Raw genomic sequence first — 19,023 nt, forward strand, 5'->3', positions numbered from 1 at the left:
TCAAAGTTTGAACTTGGTTATTTCTTGCTAAAACTATCGAAATTTTCCCAATATCTCACGAGAATTTCATCAAATTTTCGCGCATATATGCTAATAACTTGACAACAATCTAACTCGCTTGAAATTTCGAAAAAATTCGACATACCATTTAATGCTAACAGCAGATTATCCACCTAGGCGGATGATTTTTTTGTGTAATTTCCTTATTTCTGTTAAATTTATCCACACCAATTATATGATTTTGTCTTACAAAATATTTCTCACAATTTCCTTTATATCTCTTACTACATAAAAAATACCTCTAGTTGAAGGTATTCGTAAAATACTTAAATAAAACTCTTAATATTTCTCAGCGAGCATTATATGCAATCTTAGTCACATAAATCCACCATATAATTAAGTTTTATCAATTTCTTTGGTTAAATTGTTAGATAATTGTTTAAACAAGAATGTCTCTAGTTTTTGTTCAAAATCTCCACATTTAAAAAATAATAATTTTATTGGCTTTTCATCAATTTTAACAATATTGATACATTCTTGATATTTTCATTGATATTTCCGCATTTTTGGACCACCGATATTTTTCAAATTCCTGATATTTAATTCCTTAATTAAACCTGAGAAGAAGAAGAAGAAGCAACAGACGGATGAAGAAGAGGAAGCAGCTACAGCTAAAATGAATTGTATGCAATGAGGGGTGAAGAGAATCTAGAATGGACAACTGAGATTTTTCTATAAAAAAATTTTGGATGGCCAAGATTAATCTGTTAGTTGAGTCAATAGTCAGCAGTCAATATACGATCAACACAATGAATAGCTGAGATTCAACAGTCAAAAGTCAACATAAATGGATGACTTGGATGAGTTGGGTAGGTGACTCAACAGTCAGCATTCCACATTCAACCGTCACTATCTAATCATCACTAATTCGCCACATGGCACCTGATCACCCTTTAACAAATCTGGTCATGCCACATGGTGCAATGTTACTGCCTTGTAACTGCCGTGCAAGAACCAAATGGACGCTCCAGATTGCACCACGTGTCACTTCTTAAAAAATTAATTATTATTTCTATTTTCTAATACTTGAAAAATTCACCAAAAATAGCTCTGGACTCTAAAAAATTCTACTGACTCATAATCACGTTTAGGGGTAGGCATCAATCTAGCCGATCCGATTAATTCGGCCAAACTGATTATATTGGTTTAGTTTGGTTTGGTTTTGACTAAAGAAAAAGTCAACTGTTTGAAAAACTGAATTGAACTGGTTTGGTTTGGTTCAACTGCGGTTTGGGAGTTTTGTAAACAGTCCTAAACCAAACCAGACTGATTAAAAATGAATTTATTATTTGTTTAATTTAATTTGCATGTGGCAAGGCTTGAATGGGTATTTAAAAAGTGTACCATGTACCCTTTGGCACCTGATTGGACTCCAAAACTAAAACTCATAGACTACTCTATCTGACCTCTCTCATTCCTTAATTTCCTAACCCTAGCTGCAACTCCCTCTCCCTCTCAAGCTCTCACTCTCGTTCTCGTTCAACCTCAAAGCTCAACTCCATCATTGACCACCATGTTCAACCTCAAAGCTCAACTCCTCCTGCTCCTCCTCCTTCATCTATAGATTCTACTGCACCCACTTCCATCAAGAAAGCCAGAGGCTGACCACCTAGTTCTACTAAGAAGCAACTATTGGATGCTTTGGGTAAAGCTTTTTTCTTTTTATTATTCTAAATGGGTTTTCCTTGAATCCTTTGAATCTTATTGGGTTGCTTTAATTTTTTGTGGGTTGTGTTTTAAATTTGCATTGTTATGTGTCTTTGATATTGCAATTGTTTTTCTTTGTGTTTACCCTTGTTTGCCGCATGGTGATTTTTCAATGTTTGAGTGAGTCGTTGGGTTTTAATTTAAGGCAATAGTGGCTTTGACTTATTCACATATCAGGATCAACTAAGTTCTATTTTTATGTACTTATAAACCTCAGTCAAACAAAGGGAGAAGACATACATCATCAGACACACAAACCTATTTTTCGTCTTGCATTTTTTCCCTTAGACTTAGGATTTTACTTTTCAAGCACTTAGTGTAGCGAGTTCTTCCTTTTCTTAGTGTAAGTTTAGTTTCTTGCAATTTACATTATATTATCTTTTAAATTCAAGTCTATGTCAATTGCTTTACTTTTCATTGTTATAGCATTTTCATTAAGTTTAATTTCAAGTATAATTTAGTTTATCATTCTTATTTCATTCTTGCTTTATTTTACGTTTATGTAATACCCCAAAAAATTAAAGGTGGACTTTCATATTTCAGTGAGAATAGTATTATAGTGAAGAATGATTATTGGTATTTTATCAACTGATTTTGGATTGAGAGTATTGGATTAAGTGTGTTTAATTTCAAGTTGGACAACAATGCCCTTACATAACATTTTGTGAATTTTTCAAAGACATTAAAGACATTGAAGTGAGACAATTATGATTCTTAGGTAAGATTGTAGTAGTCGACTCAACGAACATGTAGGAAATCATTTTTTAATTTTGGGCCAAAATGACCAAAATACCCTATATGTGAAAATTACCAAAATACCCTTGTAGAAAAAAGAAAAAGAAAAAAAAAGAGGAATGAATCTGAAACGTGGAGAGCAGCAACCCCCTTCCACCAATATTTTTCAAATGACAGATGCAGCGGCTACACCATGTTATATTGTAGCTGTCGCTCATATTTGACACATGTGTAGACTTGGACGTGTTGGTCATCGCATTTTCGCAATTCCCAGCCACCAGATCATGCTTTCGAATTACCTTCGTTCTCTGTCTTTTAGGATTTCATTGTTTTGTTTCTATTCTTGTTTCCTCTGTTTATTTTTCATACATTGAGGACAATGTGTGATTTAAGTTTTGGAGTGGGAAAGTAAATTTTAAATTTTTATTTTTGTTGAGTCTTGTTTAAAATTTTCTTTTTTAAGTTAATATCCATAGATAATTTTAAACGTTAGAACAAATGGACATGGTGAAGATTAATCTCACAGTAGAGTCTTTTCTATTTATTGTTGCTTAGACACTAATTCATGAATTATACTTTGAAATTTGCACATCATACTAACATGGTTTGTGGGGAGTGAGATTGAAATACGTACCTTTTGTCTAAGTGTGTTTTAATTTTTGTTCAATATAAATGAAGTTAGTATGTGTTATAAAGTAATAATTGCCTCACCCGAAGCTTTGCTAGTAACCGGGCCAATCCTGCATAATCAGCAGTGATTCTTGAGTCAAACGGTAGAATTTTGGCATGAGGCTAGGTGGTTAGTTGGTTTCGTAGCCTTTCCAGCTTGAGTTAATAAGTCCTTAGGGGTGTTCTACACCTAGTGCCCTAAAGCCTTAGTGGTTTGGGAGTCATTGACCTAAATCTAGCTACATGGGTTGGATCGAAAGCTTAAGGGAACCGACATTGCACAACCACTACTGTTACTGAAAAAAAAAATTCAAAAAAGAAAAGAAAAAAAAGAATTGTGAAGTTAGTATGTGAAGTATGAATAAAAGGGATGAGAGGTAAGGGTTTTGGTCGAGTCTCCTTAATTATGATGGATCACTCTACACCGAAGAAAGTTTATGAATTATTTTCTAATTGACTCTAAATGGCTTAGACTCTGTAGTGGGATTGGTTGGAACTTTTCAAAATACGTTTTGGTTTTTAACATTTTCTATGGATTGCAACTTGAATGGAAATTTTGTTTAGCTAGGTTTTATTTAAAGTTTTTAGTTCGTTAGTTTTTGTGTTTGTTTTCTAGATTTGCTTTGCTTGAGGACAAGCAAAAGCTAAGTTTGGGGGATTTTGATGGGTATATTTTATATTATATATTTAACCCCATTCTTAGTATATTTTGGTTAATATTTTGGAAGAATTTTGATACTTTGAATTATATTCCCAATATAGGTCTTTCGACTTCCTTTGGAGCAAAACATAATCAAATGGAAGAATTTTGGAGTAATTTCAGTTGGAGGACGTTCGTGAGTCACTTAGCTTGATCGTATCGAAATTTTAGATTTTTCTACCAAGCGGTTATTTTCTGACAATAAAATAAAGGAGCAGTGCACGGTGCTGGAATAGTGATATTTTGGATTTTTATTGTATTTTGGTGCCCAAAATGACCTCGGATGGGTTTGTGGCCTTCTGGAGAAGTGTTCAGAATATTTTTATCTTTAAAATAAGCTATCTTAGGCCAGATTTGGAGGAGATTCGAGGCCAAAATGTGGCTGGGCAGATTGTGGGCAGATTCTCCTATAATCCAATTTGGACTTTATATCTTAGTATTATTTCATTTTTTAACTTAGTTTCCTTGTGGGGATTGGGAAACTGGGTTTGGGGATTGGGAAACTGGGTTTTAGGGGGGTATTTAAGCTGGTTTTCATAGCAATTTTGGGACTTCTTTTTTGGCTTTTGAACGGGACATTGTGGAGAGCAATTGCTAGGGTTTTAGAGTTTTTGCGACTTTAAAGTGTTTTCATTCTTTTCATTCTTAATAATATTTTTCATGATTTCAATTATGAATATGCGTAACTAATTTTCTTTTGCTAGGGTGAAGCCTTGAACCTTAGCATGAATATGTAATTTTTATTTAATTGCTTATGATTGATTGCATGCATACTTTGAATTGTTAATCACTGTTTTAAACTATCTAATTGTCTTAATGCCTGATCACCATTAGGATCTTTAGAAAAGTAATTGGATGCAATTTTGGTCGGAAGGTTTCCTGAAATTGATGCTGGCTTTTTGTGATTAATAATTGTAATTTCACATAAGATGAACACCACGTCTTAAGAGTTGTATGGTTTTTCAAAGGATTTTCACAAAACCGTCCGGACGGGTTGCATGTTAGATGTACGTTCTATGTTGGAGGTTCCAAGTAGAATTTAAATTAGGAAAACCTAACCTTCAAAGTGGCATGTGCAAATCATAAGTAATTGGTAAAAATTCATAGGATTGCTATGTGATAGTGAAACCCTAGTGCTTTTATAAATTGGTATTTAAAACTCTTTCCTTCAATCGTAATTGTTTTTGTTTAAAATTTGTTTTTAGTATCAAACAATTTCATAATCATCTTGTAAATTGCTAAATAGTCATTGAGGAGAACGACCTTGCATGAACATCTATACTACAATAGCCTTGTATTCTTGCAAATATTTTATGTGATTTTAACCTTATTTGCGTGGACGGTAAAAATCGAATCAAATATAATAAAATAATATGATATTTGGCATTTCGGATGAAGTTAAATTCTTTCCTAAAGTGTCAAATTGCCAAATAAGCCATCAAATTTAAATTTAACTTTTTTGCATTTGACATCTCCCTTGTTAAAGCATCTCTAACCAATATGTCAAATTGCCACATGAACATGAAATGACAAGAATTGAAGGTTAAAGTTACTCCAATCGAGTAGTCAAATCCTATATAAATTTGAAGGTTGGAAGAGATATGCTAAAAATAACATATCAAAAAGCTTGATGTCAAATATATTTTTAGTCATAGACCCCACTATTATTTACTCTATTTTAAACTTTACGCATCAGCCCCATTTACTTTTTAAAATAAAATAAAATAATATTTGACATTTTAGATGGAATTTAATTTTTTTTCAAAATATAAAATTGCCACATAAACCATCAAATTTAAATTTAACATTTTGCATTTGAATGAAAATACTCATATGTCAAGGTAAATTCCTTCGCTATATGGATTTTAAAATATGTTTTTTTAATCCACCCTTGCAATTTTCGTACCATGGAGTCCTGGTGACTGTAAATAAGTCAAATTAAATCAGACAAAGGTGATTGCTGGTCCATTTTAAAAAAAAATAAAAAAAATAAAAGCTGATTGCTGGTGTCTCGAATCGAACGTTCAGACGAGCCCCAGGCCCCACTAGTCGTCCCGTATCCATTGACTTCACCATAGACCTGAATTGTGTTAAGAGACATACTCTGCTTCCCTGGTGGAACTTCAGCCTGTAGCTCCTCCTCACTTCTTCAGCTGCGAGTTCACATATACCCAGGTCAGGCTCCAACTACTAATTTCTCTAACACCATCTCATGATTTCTTCACATTTTGTATTTTCCCATTGTGATATAATCTTCTTTCTCTTAGTCATGTTGTTGCTGATGATGTTGTTTGGCTAAAAAAATTTGGCAAATGCTGAAGGGAATTACAAAAGTTGTACTTTTGAATACTTGTAATATATATATGTTAATATTGAGGCAAAATAAAAGATTAGTCAGCTCCATTTATGATACCTCTGTAGTCGCAGATTTGATGTTTTTGTTGGAATTGAGGGTTTCCAGGATCCTCAAGTGAATTAGGGGAGGCTTTGTAGGCAATGGTCTAATTCTGCTGTTTCTGAGAGGGGGATGGGGGGGAAGGAAAATCAGGGAAAGATAACATTAAAGATTAAAAATTTGATTCTTAAGTTTTTTTTGGATACAAGCCATATTGGAAGAGGGGGGATTCAAACACAGGACCTCAGGTACAGGATAACTGCTCTTAACCATCAAATGGGTATTTTATATGTCGAAAACTATCAGACGTTTGATTAAATTTGATGGCTGGTAACAAACTTGGAGCTCTCAGTTGCTCGAACTCAGTCCCTCGGTAGCAGCTCTGAATACAAGATTAGACAGGTCAATTTATGATCCCTCTGTATAGTATAGTAAGTCATTTTGCAGGTGAGTTCAAATAAGTGACCGAAAAAATGAAAAAGTAGATCAGCAATAGGAAAATGTATTTATCTTCTACCAAATTGCTTAATTGCCTGCACTGTCTCCTCTCTCCAGCAGATTGCTTTGTGAAATTAATCTTATCTCCATTCTCCTGTAAGTTGGCCCAACGATAAACCAGTCTGAAATGGCATCGAGCACGCAAAGAGACAGCTCATCTCTTCCTCCACCTTCTCGATGGAAATATGACGTCTTTCTGAGTTTTAGAGGTGAAACACGCAAGACCTTTACAGCCCATTTACATAAAGAACTGCTGGATCAAGGAATTACAGAGACATTCTTGGACGAAACAGAACTTCAAGAAGGAAAACCAATTTCTGAAGTCTTCTCAGCAATTGCACAGTCAAGATTTGCCATTCTTGTGATCTCTCAAGATTATGCTTCTTCAACGTGGTGCCTCAATGAACTTTTAAAGATTTTAAAATGCATGGAAGGGAGGGGTGCAATTCTACCAATTTTCTATTCTGTGGAATCCTCCAATGTTGGAAAACAATTAGGGAGTTTTGAACAAGCCTTCACTAAACTTGAAGAAAGGTTTAAGCATGACATCAACAAGGTGAAGAGCTGGAGAGATGCTTTAAGGACAGTGGCTAAAATCAAAGGGTGGACTACAAAGGATAGGTTAGCATTACTTCTTTTTCCCCTCGACTCAAAAGCTCTCCTTGGAGCACATATAATAATTGTGAATTTATATTTTATATATCACCTTTGTAGGAGGGAAAGTGACTTATAATTCCGTTCTATTTGATATAATTTTGTAGTGACATTTAATTTGCCTGGACCTCATGCATGAAAATCGTACAGAAAAATATTTCATGATAACATTCATATTACCCATTCATAAAAAAGAATTTATATGGGGAGGCTAAGTTTATTTTATGATAAACTAAAAAATATACTACATTGTTTTTCATTACTGCAGAAGAGGATTGGAACTTGGGAACATTGGGAAGAGAAATTTTTACTCTATCCAATGCTATTTGATTATATATACACTTTTTTAATCATTTTTATCACGTATTGATGAAGTTTCTTTGGCTTAATCCAAAATATGCATCGTAACAGTGAGGAGTTCTTAATTTGAAGTCAGATGCTTTCGTAACAGAGGGAAATAGTTTTGAAATTTTTTTTGGGTAGCTTTCTATTTCTAATCATATTTTAGGTCACAGTGAGGAGTTCTTAATTCGCAGTCAGCTGTTTTCTTGACAGAGTTAATGATATTATGGACAACAACTTATTACACTAACTTTCGACGATAACTGATGTGAAAGTGATTCAGTTGTTTTCATTCTGCGTCTTCTATGAACTTTTTTTATTCATAGCAAGTAAAAATTTTCGTAGCCATTGGTATCTCAAAGTTGAGCATTATTGTTCCATTAAGGTGTTCTTAGTTTTTGGGTTGAATGGCTGTGATGCAATGGGTTAGCCCTGAGTCCAATCCAAAACTTCTTATAAAATGCAGGCAGAGCTACCACTCGGCTACTAGAGGTGGTGGCAAAAACACAAAATGCAAAGTGTATTTTTATTGCTTTTTGTCTATTTATGACTCATATTAGTTCAGCCATGCATGACCTTGATTATTGTCTTTTCCTCTTGAAGATATGAACCACAGCTCATCAGAGAAATTGTTGACAAGGTGCGAACCTTAGTACGTCCTACATGGTCGGAGCCTGAAGAAAAGCTGGTTGGAATTGATTCAACATTGGAGCATCTACGTAGGCTTCTAGATACAGACACTGAATCAGTTGATGTTCGTTTTATAGGGATATGGGGGTTGAGTGGGATAGGTAAGACAACCATTGCTGAGAGAACTTATGCGAGGATTCTTCATAAATTTGAACGCAGCTGCTTTCTTGACAGAGTTAGAGATAAGATTTCTCAAACAGATGGTCTAAAAAATCTAAAAAGAGAACTTTGCAAGAGCCTTATGAAAAGAAATATAGAAGACTGGGCCTTTGATATAAAAGGCACAATCAAAAGGCTCTTATCTCGCAAAAAAGTTCTTCTCGTTCTTGATGATGTGGACGATAATAGTCAATTAGAAGACTTATGTGGGAACCAAGATGGGTTTGCTCCAGGGAGCAGAGTCATTATTACAGCAAGAAGTGAACGATTGCTAAGTAGACATGGTGTGGGCAGAACATTTGAGGTGCATAAGTTAAATGACCAAGACGCTCTTCAACTTTTTAGCTTGAAAGCCTTTGGAAGAGATTATCCAGATATGCCCTGTGTAGCTCTGTCTAAATGTTTTGTGAGTTATGCCAATGGCCTCCCATTAGCTCTTAAACTCTGGGGATCATCTTTGCGTAAAGCAGATCAAGATGAATGGGGAAGTAAATTGGGTAAACTGAAAGATAATTTTGATGGAAAAATTATGGATAGGCTTAAAATAAATTTTGATGGATTAGATGAAGAGGAGAAAAGTATTTTCCTCGATATTGCATGCTTCTTTATGGGAAAGTACAAAGATGAAGTAGTTGAAAGACTATGCGGCTCTCGTTCCAGTGTAGACAATGCTATAAAAGTTCTCATTAGGTGTTCTCTGCTAACAGTTTCAGATAATATGGTGTGGATGCATAATTTGTTACAAGAAATGGGTAAAGCAATTGTTCGTGGGGAGTCAAAAGAACCTGGTGAACGTAGCAGGTTGTGGCTTTCAAAGGACATCTTTTATGTTTTGAGAAATAATACGGTAAGAGCGTACATGGATACATCAGTAACACATGAATCTAGCAAAATCAAGAGTATAAAGCAGACTATTAAGTTTACTTACCTTACTTTCCATATAATGTGCACATCAGTTACCCTTTATGATGTTTTGCAATTGACTTGTTCTTTATTCTTGGTTATTAGGGGACATCAGCAGTTGAAGGCATTGTCCTAGATCATCGTGAATCAGAAGTGTGTGAATGCCATCCAGAAGCCTTTTCAAAGATGTTTAATCTTAAATTTCTCAAACTTCATAATGTGTACCTTCATAAAGACCTCGCATGTCTTCCTAACTCCTTACAATTTCTTGAATGGAAAGGTTATCCTTTAGATTCTCTCCCCATAGATTTCAAACCAGATAAGCTTGTTGAACTCAGCATGTGTCATAGTAAGATTGAACAGCTTTGGAGTGGAATAAAGGTACAAGTCTACAACTGCAACATATAATGTATTTATCAGAGTAAAATGTAAGCTTCTCCTGAATCTAATTATTATCAATTTCTTGTAACTCTAACAGGATTTTGACAAGTTGAAAGTCATCAGACTTTGTCATTCAAAAAGTTTGACCAGCACTCCTGATTTCAAAGAGGTCCAGAATCTTGAGAGGCTAGATCTTGAGGGATGTGAAAGTCTAGTTGAGATCCACTCATCCATACGAGTTCTCAAAAAGCTAATCTTCTTGAATCTTAAAGACTGCAAAAGTCTTGAGAGTTTGCCAGGTGAGATTGCAATGGAATGCCTGGAAATTCTAATCCTTTCTGGTTGCTCAAATGTTAAAAGGATTCCTAAATTTGTGGGACATATGGAAAATTTGTGGAAGATTTCTTTAGATGAGACAGCTATTGAAGATATACCTTCATCGATTCAAGGTCTGACGAAACTTTCTGTTCTTGATATTAGAGATTGTGTAAATCTGACTCAACTTCCAAGTACCATTGGCAATTTGAAGTTTCTTAAAAGTCTTAATGCTTCTGGATGCACACAACTGGCAGAACTGCCTGCAAGCTTTCAGGAACTAGTGTCTTTGGAGAAGCTTGATTTAAGTGGAACTGCCATAGAAAAATGGCCCTTTTCCGTTTTACATTTGAAAAAGCTGAAATCATTTATTTTCCGCGGACCAAAAGGGCGATCACCACAGCCATGGCATGTGTTGCTCCCTTTTAGATGGCCATTGAAGTGTCTTCAACCTATGAGTCAGTTCTTGCCTCCTTTGTCAGGGTTATGTTCTTTAAGGGAATTAGATCTAAGTGATCACAATCTTCGGGATGGAACAATCCTTGCTGATATTGGTTGCTTATCTTCTTTGGTTTCGTTGGACTTGAGTGGAAATGATTTTGTTAGCCTTCCTGAAAGCATTAGCAAGCTTTCTCAGCTTGAGAACTTATATTTGAGTGGTTGCCAGAGTCTTGAATACCTTCCAGTCCTTTCATCAAGTAAAAGTTTACAAGTGACTGCCGATTGTTGCACTTCACTAGAAAGGCTGCAACATCCATTGAATTTGGATACATTAAGTTCGTCATGTTTCAATTTGATGAATTGCTTTGGATTGGTTAAGAATGAAAGCCATGATAATAAAACATTGACTATGCTCCGAAAATATCTTGAGGTGCGCTTGCTCTCTCTTTCTCTCTCGCATTCATTCGTTTGTTTGTTCATTCATTCTCTAACATGATGTTTTCTCTTGTATAGAGAACCTCATATCCGGGAGATAGGTTTGAAATTGTAATTCCTGGAAGTAAAATTCCATGGTGGTTCAGTCGTCAAAGAGTGGGATCTTCGGTAAGCATACTGGTGACTCCGAAATGGTGTGATAACAAGTGGATGGGATATGCTCTTTGCGCTGTTTTTGAAGTTTTCAGTAGTGGATGGGAGCTCTCTTGTGTTTTGGAAGTCAATGGGAAAAAAGAGTACCCTGCACCTGTATTATTAACTGATGTCCAGCCTGTGTCGGATCATCTTTGGCTATTCTATGTTTCTCGTGATATAAGCTTTGGTACAGAGTGGCAAAAGAGTTGTGATCAGTTAACATTTTCATTTGAAAGCTCAGGCCCCATCTGGGTCAAGAAGTGCGGTGCCCGTTTGATTTACGAGAAGGACGTGGAAGAGTTCAACAAAGTAGTGGCACAATCCAGCAGCAATGTTGGGGAAGGATCCAGTGGGACTCGTAGATTTGATGAGGAACCACATTTCAAAAGATTCAAGAAAACATGAATTTTCTTCACATACTCGTAATTGCACCAGCAAATTCACCCTTGCCGTGTAACTACCCGTAGTTGGTCCATAATTCATATTTCAGATTTAGGGATATTTGTGGAGTTTAGGAGTTCTTTATTAATTAGTAAAACTTTGCGATATCTCTCTTGTACAGTTTGCGAAATTGCTAGGGACCAGAGTCTACTCCATCAACTTGACACCTCCTGTTTGTGTATATTAATTAGTACATAATTGTTTTTGAGTGTTGTTAAATGAACTTTAAAATTAATTGAGCACACCTTACTACCAAACTGTTTATTGAATTACTAAACCCTAATATAGAATGACCAAAAATGATATATTGAATTGTGAAACAAATATAATTTTCATCCCTACTCACTATATTCAACCCTAATCAAACATGGGGAAGAGACCAAACTCCTTTTATCAACTAAAAGTCCTTTGCAAGTTAGGTTAGGGTTTTGTACAACTCAAGTCTTGCGGCTAGGGTTTGCAAGTGCTTCATTGTCCTTGCTGCTGCGAGAGTACGTATGGAGTTGAGAGCTTTTGGCGGCTTATGGTTAGAGCAGTTGTTGTGCGTCGTGTAGAGTTAAACTCAAAATCCAAACACAAGTGAGAGGAGGTGCTAGAAAGCATAATTGTATATTGATAAAGTTGAACTTAAATAGAATGTTACATCTCCAGACTATGCTGAATTCAAGGACATGACTCCTATAAACTTAATCCATTACTGACACTACTAACAAATTGCTCCACTATTGGGAGACTCCTAAAGACTTGGTTAAACATAACAACGTGCAACATAACTTCCTATAGAATAGGATAATCAGTTTATTTAATTAAAACAACTATTGTAACTAGATAAAATCTTAACACCCTCCCTTAAACTAAATGTTCCTTGAACAATCAGTTTAGAGAGAAACCTTCAACATGCACTACAGCTTTTGTCTTCAAGCAATATCTTTCATAGAGCAAACTCCTAACAATCTCCTTGGCTTCGAGAACACCGGTAATTTGAGAGGCTTGGTTAGAATATAAGCTACTTGATCTTCACTTATGCAGTAAATTAGATCAATTGTTCCATCCTTTGTGAGGTCGCGTAGGAAATGGTAGTGAACATCAATGTGTTTGCTTTTGCCATGTAAAACTGGATTCTTGGACAACTTAATTGCTGAACTGTTATCACAATAGACAGGAGTTGGACCGTCTTGCAAACCACATAATTCTTCAAGTATCCTCCTCAACCATGCAATAAACTCTGCTTCGGTGGTTGACAGAGTGACAATCTATTGTTTTTTGGATGATCATGAAATGGCTCCTGTTCCCATCATAAATGCACAACCTGAGGTGCTTCTCCTATCATCTGGGTCTCCTACATAGTCATCATCAGTGAAGCCAAACAAACCTGATTTAGCTTTTTCTTGTATAATATTCCAAAATCGATTGTACCCTTCAGGTAATGAAAAATTCTTTTTGCTGCCCCAAATGAGGCATTTCCGGACACTCCATATATTTGCTAATGAGACTCACTGCGTGTTGTATATCTTGTCTAGTCACTGTCAAATACATTAGACTTCCTACAATCTGTCTGTAGAGAGTTTGATCAACCTTCTTCTCTCCAGAATTCTTTACTAGTTTCAAACCAATTTCAGTTGGCGTACAAACTGAATTGCACTCCTTCATCACAAATCTGTCTAAGATCTCTTGAACATATTTCTTTTGTGAAATAAATATTCGAGCACTAGATTGTACTAATTCTATACCAAGAAAAAGAGTGCATCAATCCAAGATCAGACATATCAAACTCATGCATCATGGATTTCTTAAAATCATTAAACATGGCCACATCATTACTTGTATAGATCAGATTGTCCACATACAAGCACATGATGAGTATCTGCCCTTCCTTTCCGGATTTTGTAAAGAGTGTATGCACATATGGACATTTTTGAAACCTTATCTTGCAAATTATGCCTCTATGCGGCTGTACCAGGCTCTGGGAGCTTGCTTCAGCCCATATAGAGCTTTTTTTAGCCTGTAAACTTGTCTTTCCTTCCCTGACTGAACATAACCTATTGGTTGCTCAACATAAACCTGTTCTTGCAACTCAACATGTAAAAACACAGACTTCACATCTAGCTGGAAGATAGGCCATGAGTTCTGTGCTGCCATTGAAATCACTAGTCGGATTGTGTCATGCCTTGCCACTGGCGCAAACAATTATGTGTAGTCAACTTTATACTCTTGCTTGTAACCTTTCGCCACCAAGCGTGCTTTGTGCTTATGAATCTCACCCTTCTCATTCAGCTTTGTCTTAAATACCCATTTGAAACCAATCGTCTTGTGCCCTTGTGGAAGTTCTGTCAACTCCCAAGTATTGTTCTTCTCAATAGATTTGATTTCCTCATCCATGGCTTTTTGCCACTTTGGTTCTTTTACGGCATCAGAAAATGACACAGGATCAGAATCTGCAAACAAAGCAAAGTGAACAAGTGGATCATCATCACTTCCTTCACTTCCATTAATGGAATCAAACACCCACTCAGAATCTTTCATACATGCAGGCCGCTTCTTTAAACGTTAGGGTTGTGCACATGCAGGCCGCTTCTTCATCAAATACAACATCTTAGGACACATGATTGAATAACTTATACGCCTTGGAAACTTCACTTATGCCAAAAAAGACACATTTTTCACATTTGTCATCAAGGTTCTTTCTTTTCTCATCTGGAATACGTGCATATGAAATGCAGCCAAAAACTTTGAAGTAACCAACTGTTGGTTTACAGTCGCTCCATGCCTCTTCAGGTGTCAAATCAGGAACAAAAAAAGTTGGACTTCTGTTCAGTATGTGAATGCTCTAGTTTACAACTTCCTGCCAGAAACTCTTTGGAATGCAACTCTTTGTCTGCATACTGCACACCATATTTAAAATAGTACAATTCTTCCTCTCGGACACACCGTTTTGCTGTGGTGTATAAGCTGCCATAAGCTGTCGGTGAATGCCATGTATAGCACAGAAATTTTCAAAGGCTTTTGAATTGTATTCTCCACCACGATCAGTGCGAAGAACCTTGATCGTTTTCTCTATCTCATTCTTAGCAGCCGCCTTAAAGTGTTTGAATGCATTTAAGGCTTCTGATTTCTCATGTAAGAAATAAACCCATATTTTTCTGCTGTAATCATTAATGAACGTTATAAAGTACCTTTTTCTAGCGTTGGAAGCTGGAATAATTGGCCCACAAATATTTGAATGAACCAGCTGAAGAGGTCTTAGAGCCCACCATGCTTTTCCTCTCAGAAAGGTTTCCCTATGTTGTTTTCCAACAACACAAACTTCACAAACTTCAGTTGGACAAGTTATCTGAGGAAGGCCAGTCACCACCTCCTTATCATGTAGCGTCTTTAAACCTCTAAAATTCAAATGACCATAGCATAAATGCCACAGCCACGCTGGATCATTGACCTTGGTAGAGAAACATGTGGGACCATCACTCTGAATATGTAATGGAAACATTCGATTTGTCGTCATGTAAGCCTTAGCAATTAAGCCTCTCTTTTGGTCATGAATTTGACAAGCTCCTCCTATAATCTTGTTCTCATATCCCTTTTCATCCAGTTGTCCCAAGAAAACACTTGAGATAGTATTGATAGTGTTATCTTTAGCCCAAATTTTGATATCTCATTTTCCCAAAATAGAAACTTTGGTGTCATCTCTAAATCTCATTGTATTTGTGAAGCTTTCATCTAAGGCAGAGAAAATTAACTTTTCTCCATACATGTGATTATTGCAACCTGTATCCAAGTACCACACGTTCTTTTGTGGTTTTTTCATAGTTTGACACACCATTAGAATAGTCCCTTCATCTTCTTTCTCTTTCTCTGCAACATTCGCCCTTGCACCCTTTGCTTTATTCATATTTGTGTAACATTCAGACCGGTAATGACCATAATTGCCACACCTAAAACACTCGACATTTGACTTGTCGACATTTGAATCATGATTGTATGACTGCCTTCGGCCTCTGCTGCTGTTGCTTCCAGAATTATAATAGCCTCTACTGCTACTCACGGAATCATAAGTGTCTTTGCTCCCAGAATCATCATTGGATTTGTTCCCATCTTTGCTACCTCGACCTCTTCCATGGCTGCCTCCTCTACCACGTCCTCGACCACGACCATCACAACCTCTTGCTGCCAGAGAATCACTATTTGTTGAAACTTTCAACGCATGTTCCTCATATGTACTCCTATTGATCTTCTACTCATGTACAAGCAAGGAACTCTACAGCTTAATCAATTGAAAGCTGCTCAACATCATTTGACTCCTCAATGGAGCACATAACGTAATGAAACTTTGTAGTCATAGATCACAGCATCTTTTCTACGATGGTCACGTCTTCCATCTTCGCGCCATGGATACTCATCTTGTTTGCAATTGCCATTGCTTTTGAAAAATAGTCATTGATGGACTCTCCTTGTTTCATCTGAAGAGTCTCAAAATCTTTCCTCAGTGCTTGCAGCATTGAGCGCTTCACCTTTGTTGAGCCCTAATACTTCTTCATGGAATCCCAAATTTGCTTGGAAGTATCTTTTTGGAGAATGGTCTCCAAAATGGAACGATCAACAACTTGGAATAAGTAATTTTTCTCCTTCAAATATTTTAGCTTGGATTCGTCCAATTTCTTTTGTTGTAGCTCTGTCAGCACCACTCCACTTTCCGGCTCTATTATACCAGTTTCCACAAGAGTCTAGTATTCTTTAGACCTCAGGAAATTCTGCATCAACATGCTCCAATGATCATAATGACCATCAAAGCATGGTATGGCTGGCTACACATAGTTGTCTGTAACTTTGTTAGACGCCATAGAAACTTACTGTCGTAAGTGCAATAATAGCTTACTGCTTTTGTGGGAACTTTTACGTCAGGCCCCATTAGGGAGCTCTGATACCAAATGTAGAGTTAAACTCAAAATCCAAACATAGGTGAGAGGAGGTGCTGGAAAGCGTAATTGTATATTGATAATGTTGAACTTAAATAGAACGTTACATCTCCAAACTATGCTGAATTCAAGGGCATGACTCCTGCTAACTTAATCCATTACTGACACTACTAACAAACTGCTCCACTACTGGGAGACTCCTAAAGACTTGGTAGAACATAACAACGTGCAACATAACTTCCTATAGAATAGGATAATTAGTTTATTTAATTAAAACAACTCCTGTAACTAGATAAAATCTTAACACGTCGTCTTTGTTATTGGGTTTCTTAGTTTATGGTTTGTAGTACTCACTTGTTGGACTTGTTTATGGAGTCTATTGACAATATCGTTTCTGGATTCCACAATACATTGGCAATCTTGGAGTCCGAGGAGGTGGAAGTTGTTAAGGTGGAGGAGTTGGAAGAGCTGCATGCAGAGCCTTTCCTTATGGTGAGACGATTTCTTACATCTAAGCCTTTCCACCAAGCCTCTCTAATTAGGACTTTGAAACATGTATGGCATACGCGAGAAGAGTTTTCGCCTATTCCGTTGGAGGACCCTTCTCTGCTTCTTTTCTCCTTTAAGAATGAGTTCGATAAGAGGAAAATTATGCAGGAATCTCCTTGGAATTTTGATCGGGCCCTCTTGCTTTTTGGGGCTAAATACGGATGGGTCGATCCTATTATACTACCTTTGGATTCTCCGTGTTTCTGGGTGTGAGTCCAACGTATCCCCCCTTTATTCCCGACCATAGCGATGAGGGAAAGGATTGGAAATTTCCTGGGGACTTGTATTGCGGTTGGCTGTGGGTTGAATGGAGATTGTTTGGGTTGCTTCTTGCGTATTCGAGTAAATTTGAAGATCACTGAACCATTGAAACGACATGTTACCCTGCGATTAGCACCAGACGAACCCGGCAAACAATACTAAATATAATATGAAAGATTGCCCTATTTGTTTTCTCTATTGTGGAAGGTTAGACCATCTCGGCTCTAGCTGCGACTTCAAGAGCTCTGGGACAGTGGCGGTGGAACAGTATGGGCAATGGAAGACGGCAATTAAAGATCTTTTCAGCATATGTGTAGTGGTTGGCCTAAAGGCTCGCCGATTTGGTTTGTTTGTAAGTATACCTAAGACTTCATAGATAAATCTGTGACTCTCAGGTGTCGTAAGGACATTGGTGGCTGTGTTTACACTCTAGGAAAGGAGTAAGATGGATATGGTGGTAGGGGAGGAGACAGAGGGACTGTTCGATAGGCAGGTTTGTAAAAAAAGGCGGGTGCAAATAGAAGAGGTGGGTAATTCGGTCCCTTAAGTTTTAGAGCCATGTGGTGAGTTTTGTGATGTCCTTGTTATTGCTACCTACGAATTTGTGGGCACCTTGCCCAAAGCTAGGGCAGGGGAGGGAGGTGTTGAGAATGGTAAACAGGTGGTGGTGTGAGAGTTGGAGTTAGACTCAGATCAACAGGCTATTCCAACGGCACTAAGAAACGGCGACAAAGGGAAAGAAGTATTCTATCTTTCTTACCATGGAATGGATGTGAGTATTCTGTCTTTCCTATCAGGATATATTGATGCGTGGATTGGAGGTTTGGAAAGGTTTTCTTTTCGCTTCACTGGGTTTTATGGGATACAGTGACCAATCATATAATGCACTATGGGGAGCTTTTGCGGCAATTGGCCGAGGAAAGTAATGGACCTTAGCTGGTAAGGGGGATTTTAATGAAATTCTTGAAGTCCATGAATATTGTGGGCAAAAATTTAGATCAATGTCTCCGATGAGGGATTTTGCTGTTGCCCTCAATGATTGTGGGCTCACCACAGTGCAAGTTTACTTGGACTAACAGATGGCAAGGAGAAGGCAATGTTAAACTCAGACTGGATAGAATGGTGGCCAATGCGGCTTTCGTTGGGACTTTTCCAGAGATCCTCACCCACCATCTTAATTCTATTGTTTCTGATCATTTGCCTATCCTCACATATTTTGAATCGTCTCATGTGGAGTAGACAGGTAGGAGATTTATGTTTGAGGATATGTGGACCACCGTTGATGGTTGCCAGGAAGTGATTTCAAATGCTTGGGAGGGTCTTGGTTCGATAGTGGTCAAACTAAAGGGATGCCAAGTTTCTCTACAACGGTGGAACAAAGAGAAGGTTGGTTCCATCCCAAGACAGATTCGACGTATACAATGCAAACTAGATGATTTACAAGGAAGACCATTTACTACAACAGTGGATGGTCAACATCGGGTTTGATCTCAAGAGCTTGATTCTATCTTGGAGAGGGAGGAAATGATGTGGCGTCAAAAGTCTCATGTCTTGTGCATGAAACATGACGATAGAAATACTAG

General features: G+C 37.1%; 2 protein-coding genes across 7 annotated transcripts; one reads left to right on the forward strand and one right to left on the reverse strand.

The window, feature by feature from the left end:
• On the forward strand, positions 5,648–11,960 carry LOC18787138 (TMV resistance protein N). Of its 6 annotated transcripts, none has more exons than XM_020558647.1 (6): positions 5,648–6,046; positions 6,822–7,385; positions 8,364–9,456; positions 9,618–9,893; positions 9,991–11,079; positions 11,163–11,960. In XM_020558647.1, the coding sequence occupies exons 2-6, from the start codon at positions 6,892–6,894 to the stop codon at positions 11,682–11,684; spliced, it is 3,474 nt and encodes a 1,157-aa protein (XP_020414236.1). In that variant the 5' UTR covers positions 5,648–6,046; positions 6,822–6,891; the 3' UTR covers positions 11,685–11,960. The 6 variants fall into 6 exon arrangements, with proteins under 6 accessions (XP_020414236.1, XP_020414235.1, XP_020414237.1 ...); XM_020558646.1 differs by having other exon boundaries at positions 6,825–7,385; XM_020558648.1 differs by having other exon boundaries at positions 6,866–7,385.
• Positions 15,370–16,213, reverse strand: LOC109947261. Its single transcript, XM_020557190.1, has 2 exons — positions 16,076–16,213; positions 15,370–15,948 (listed from the first exon to the last, which is right to left on the reverse strand). The coding sequence occupies exons 1-2, from the start codon at positions 16,211–16,213 to the stop codon at positions 15,370–15,372; spliced, it is 717 nt and encodes a 238-aa protein (XP_020412779.1).

The sequence above is a fragment of the Prunus persica genome, chromosome G2 (genome assembly GCF_000346465.2).
Source record: "Prunus persica cultivar Lovell chromosome G2, Prunus_persica_NCBIv2, whole genome shotgun sequence".
Classification (NCBI taxonomy): domain Eukaryota; kingdom Viridiplantae; phylum Streptophyta; class Magnoliopsida; order Rosales; family Rosaceae; genus Prunus; species Prunus persica.

Excerpts from the sequence above, each read along its gene's own strand:
- LOC109947261 (XM_020557190.1), bottom strand. The coding sequence starts at position 16,213 with ATGCTGCAAGCACTGAGGAAAGATTTTGAGACTCTTCAGATGAAACAA. Across the intron at positions 15,949-16,075 it reads AGATGGAAGACGTGACCATC|AAGATCAATAGGAGTACATA; the intron begins GTAGAAAAGATG and ends GTACATGAGTAG.
- LOC18787138 (XM_020558647.1), top strand. The coding sequence starts at position 6,892 with ATGGCATCGAGCACGCAAAGAGACAGCTCATCTCTTCCTCCACCTTCT. Across the intron at positions 9,894-9,990 it reads AGCTTTGGAGTGGAATAAAG|GATTTTGACAAGTTGAAAGT; the intron begins GTACAAGTCTAC and ends TAACTCTAACAG. Across the intron at positions 11,080-11,162 it reads TGCTCCGAAAATATCTTGAG|AGAACCTCATATCCGGGAGA; the intron begins GTGCGCTTGCTC and ends TCTCTTGTATAG.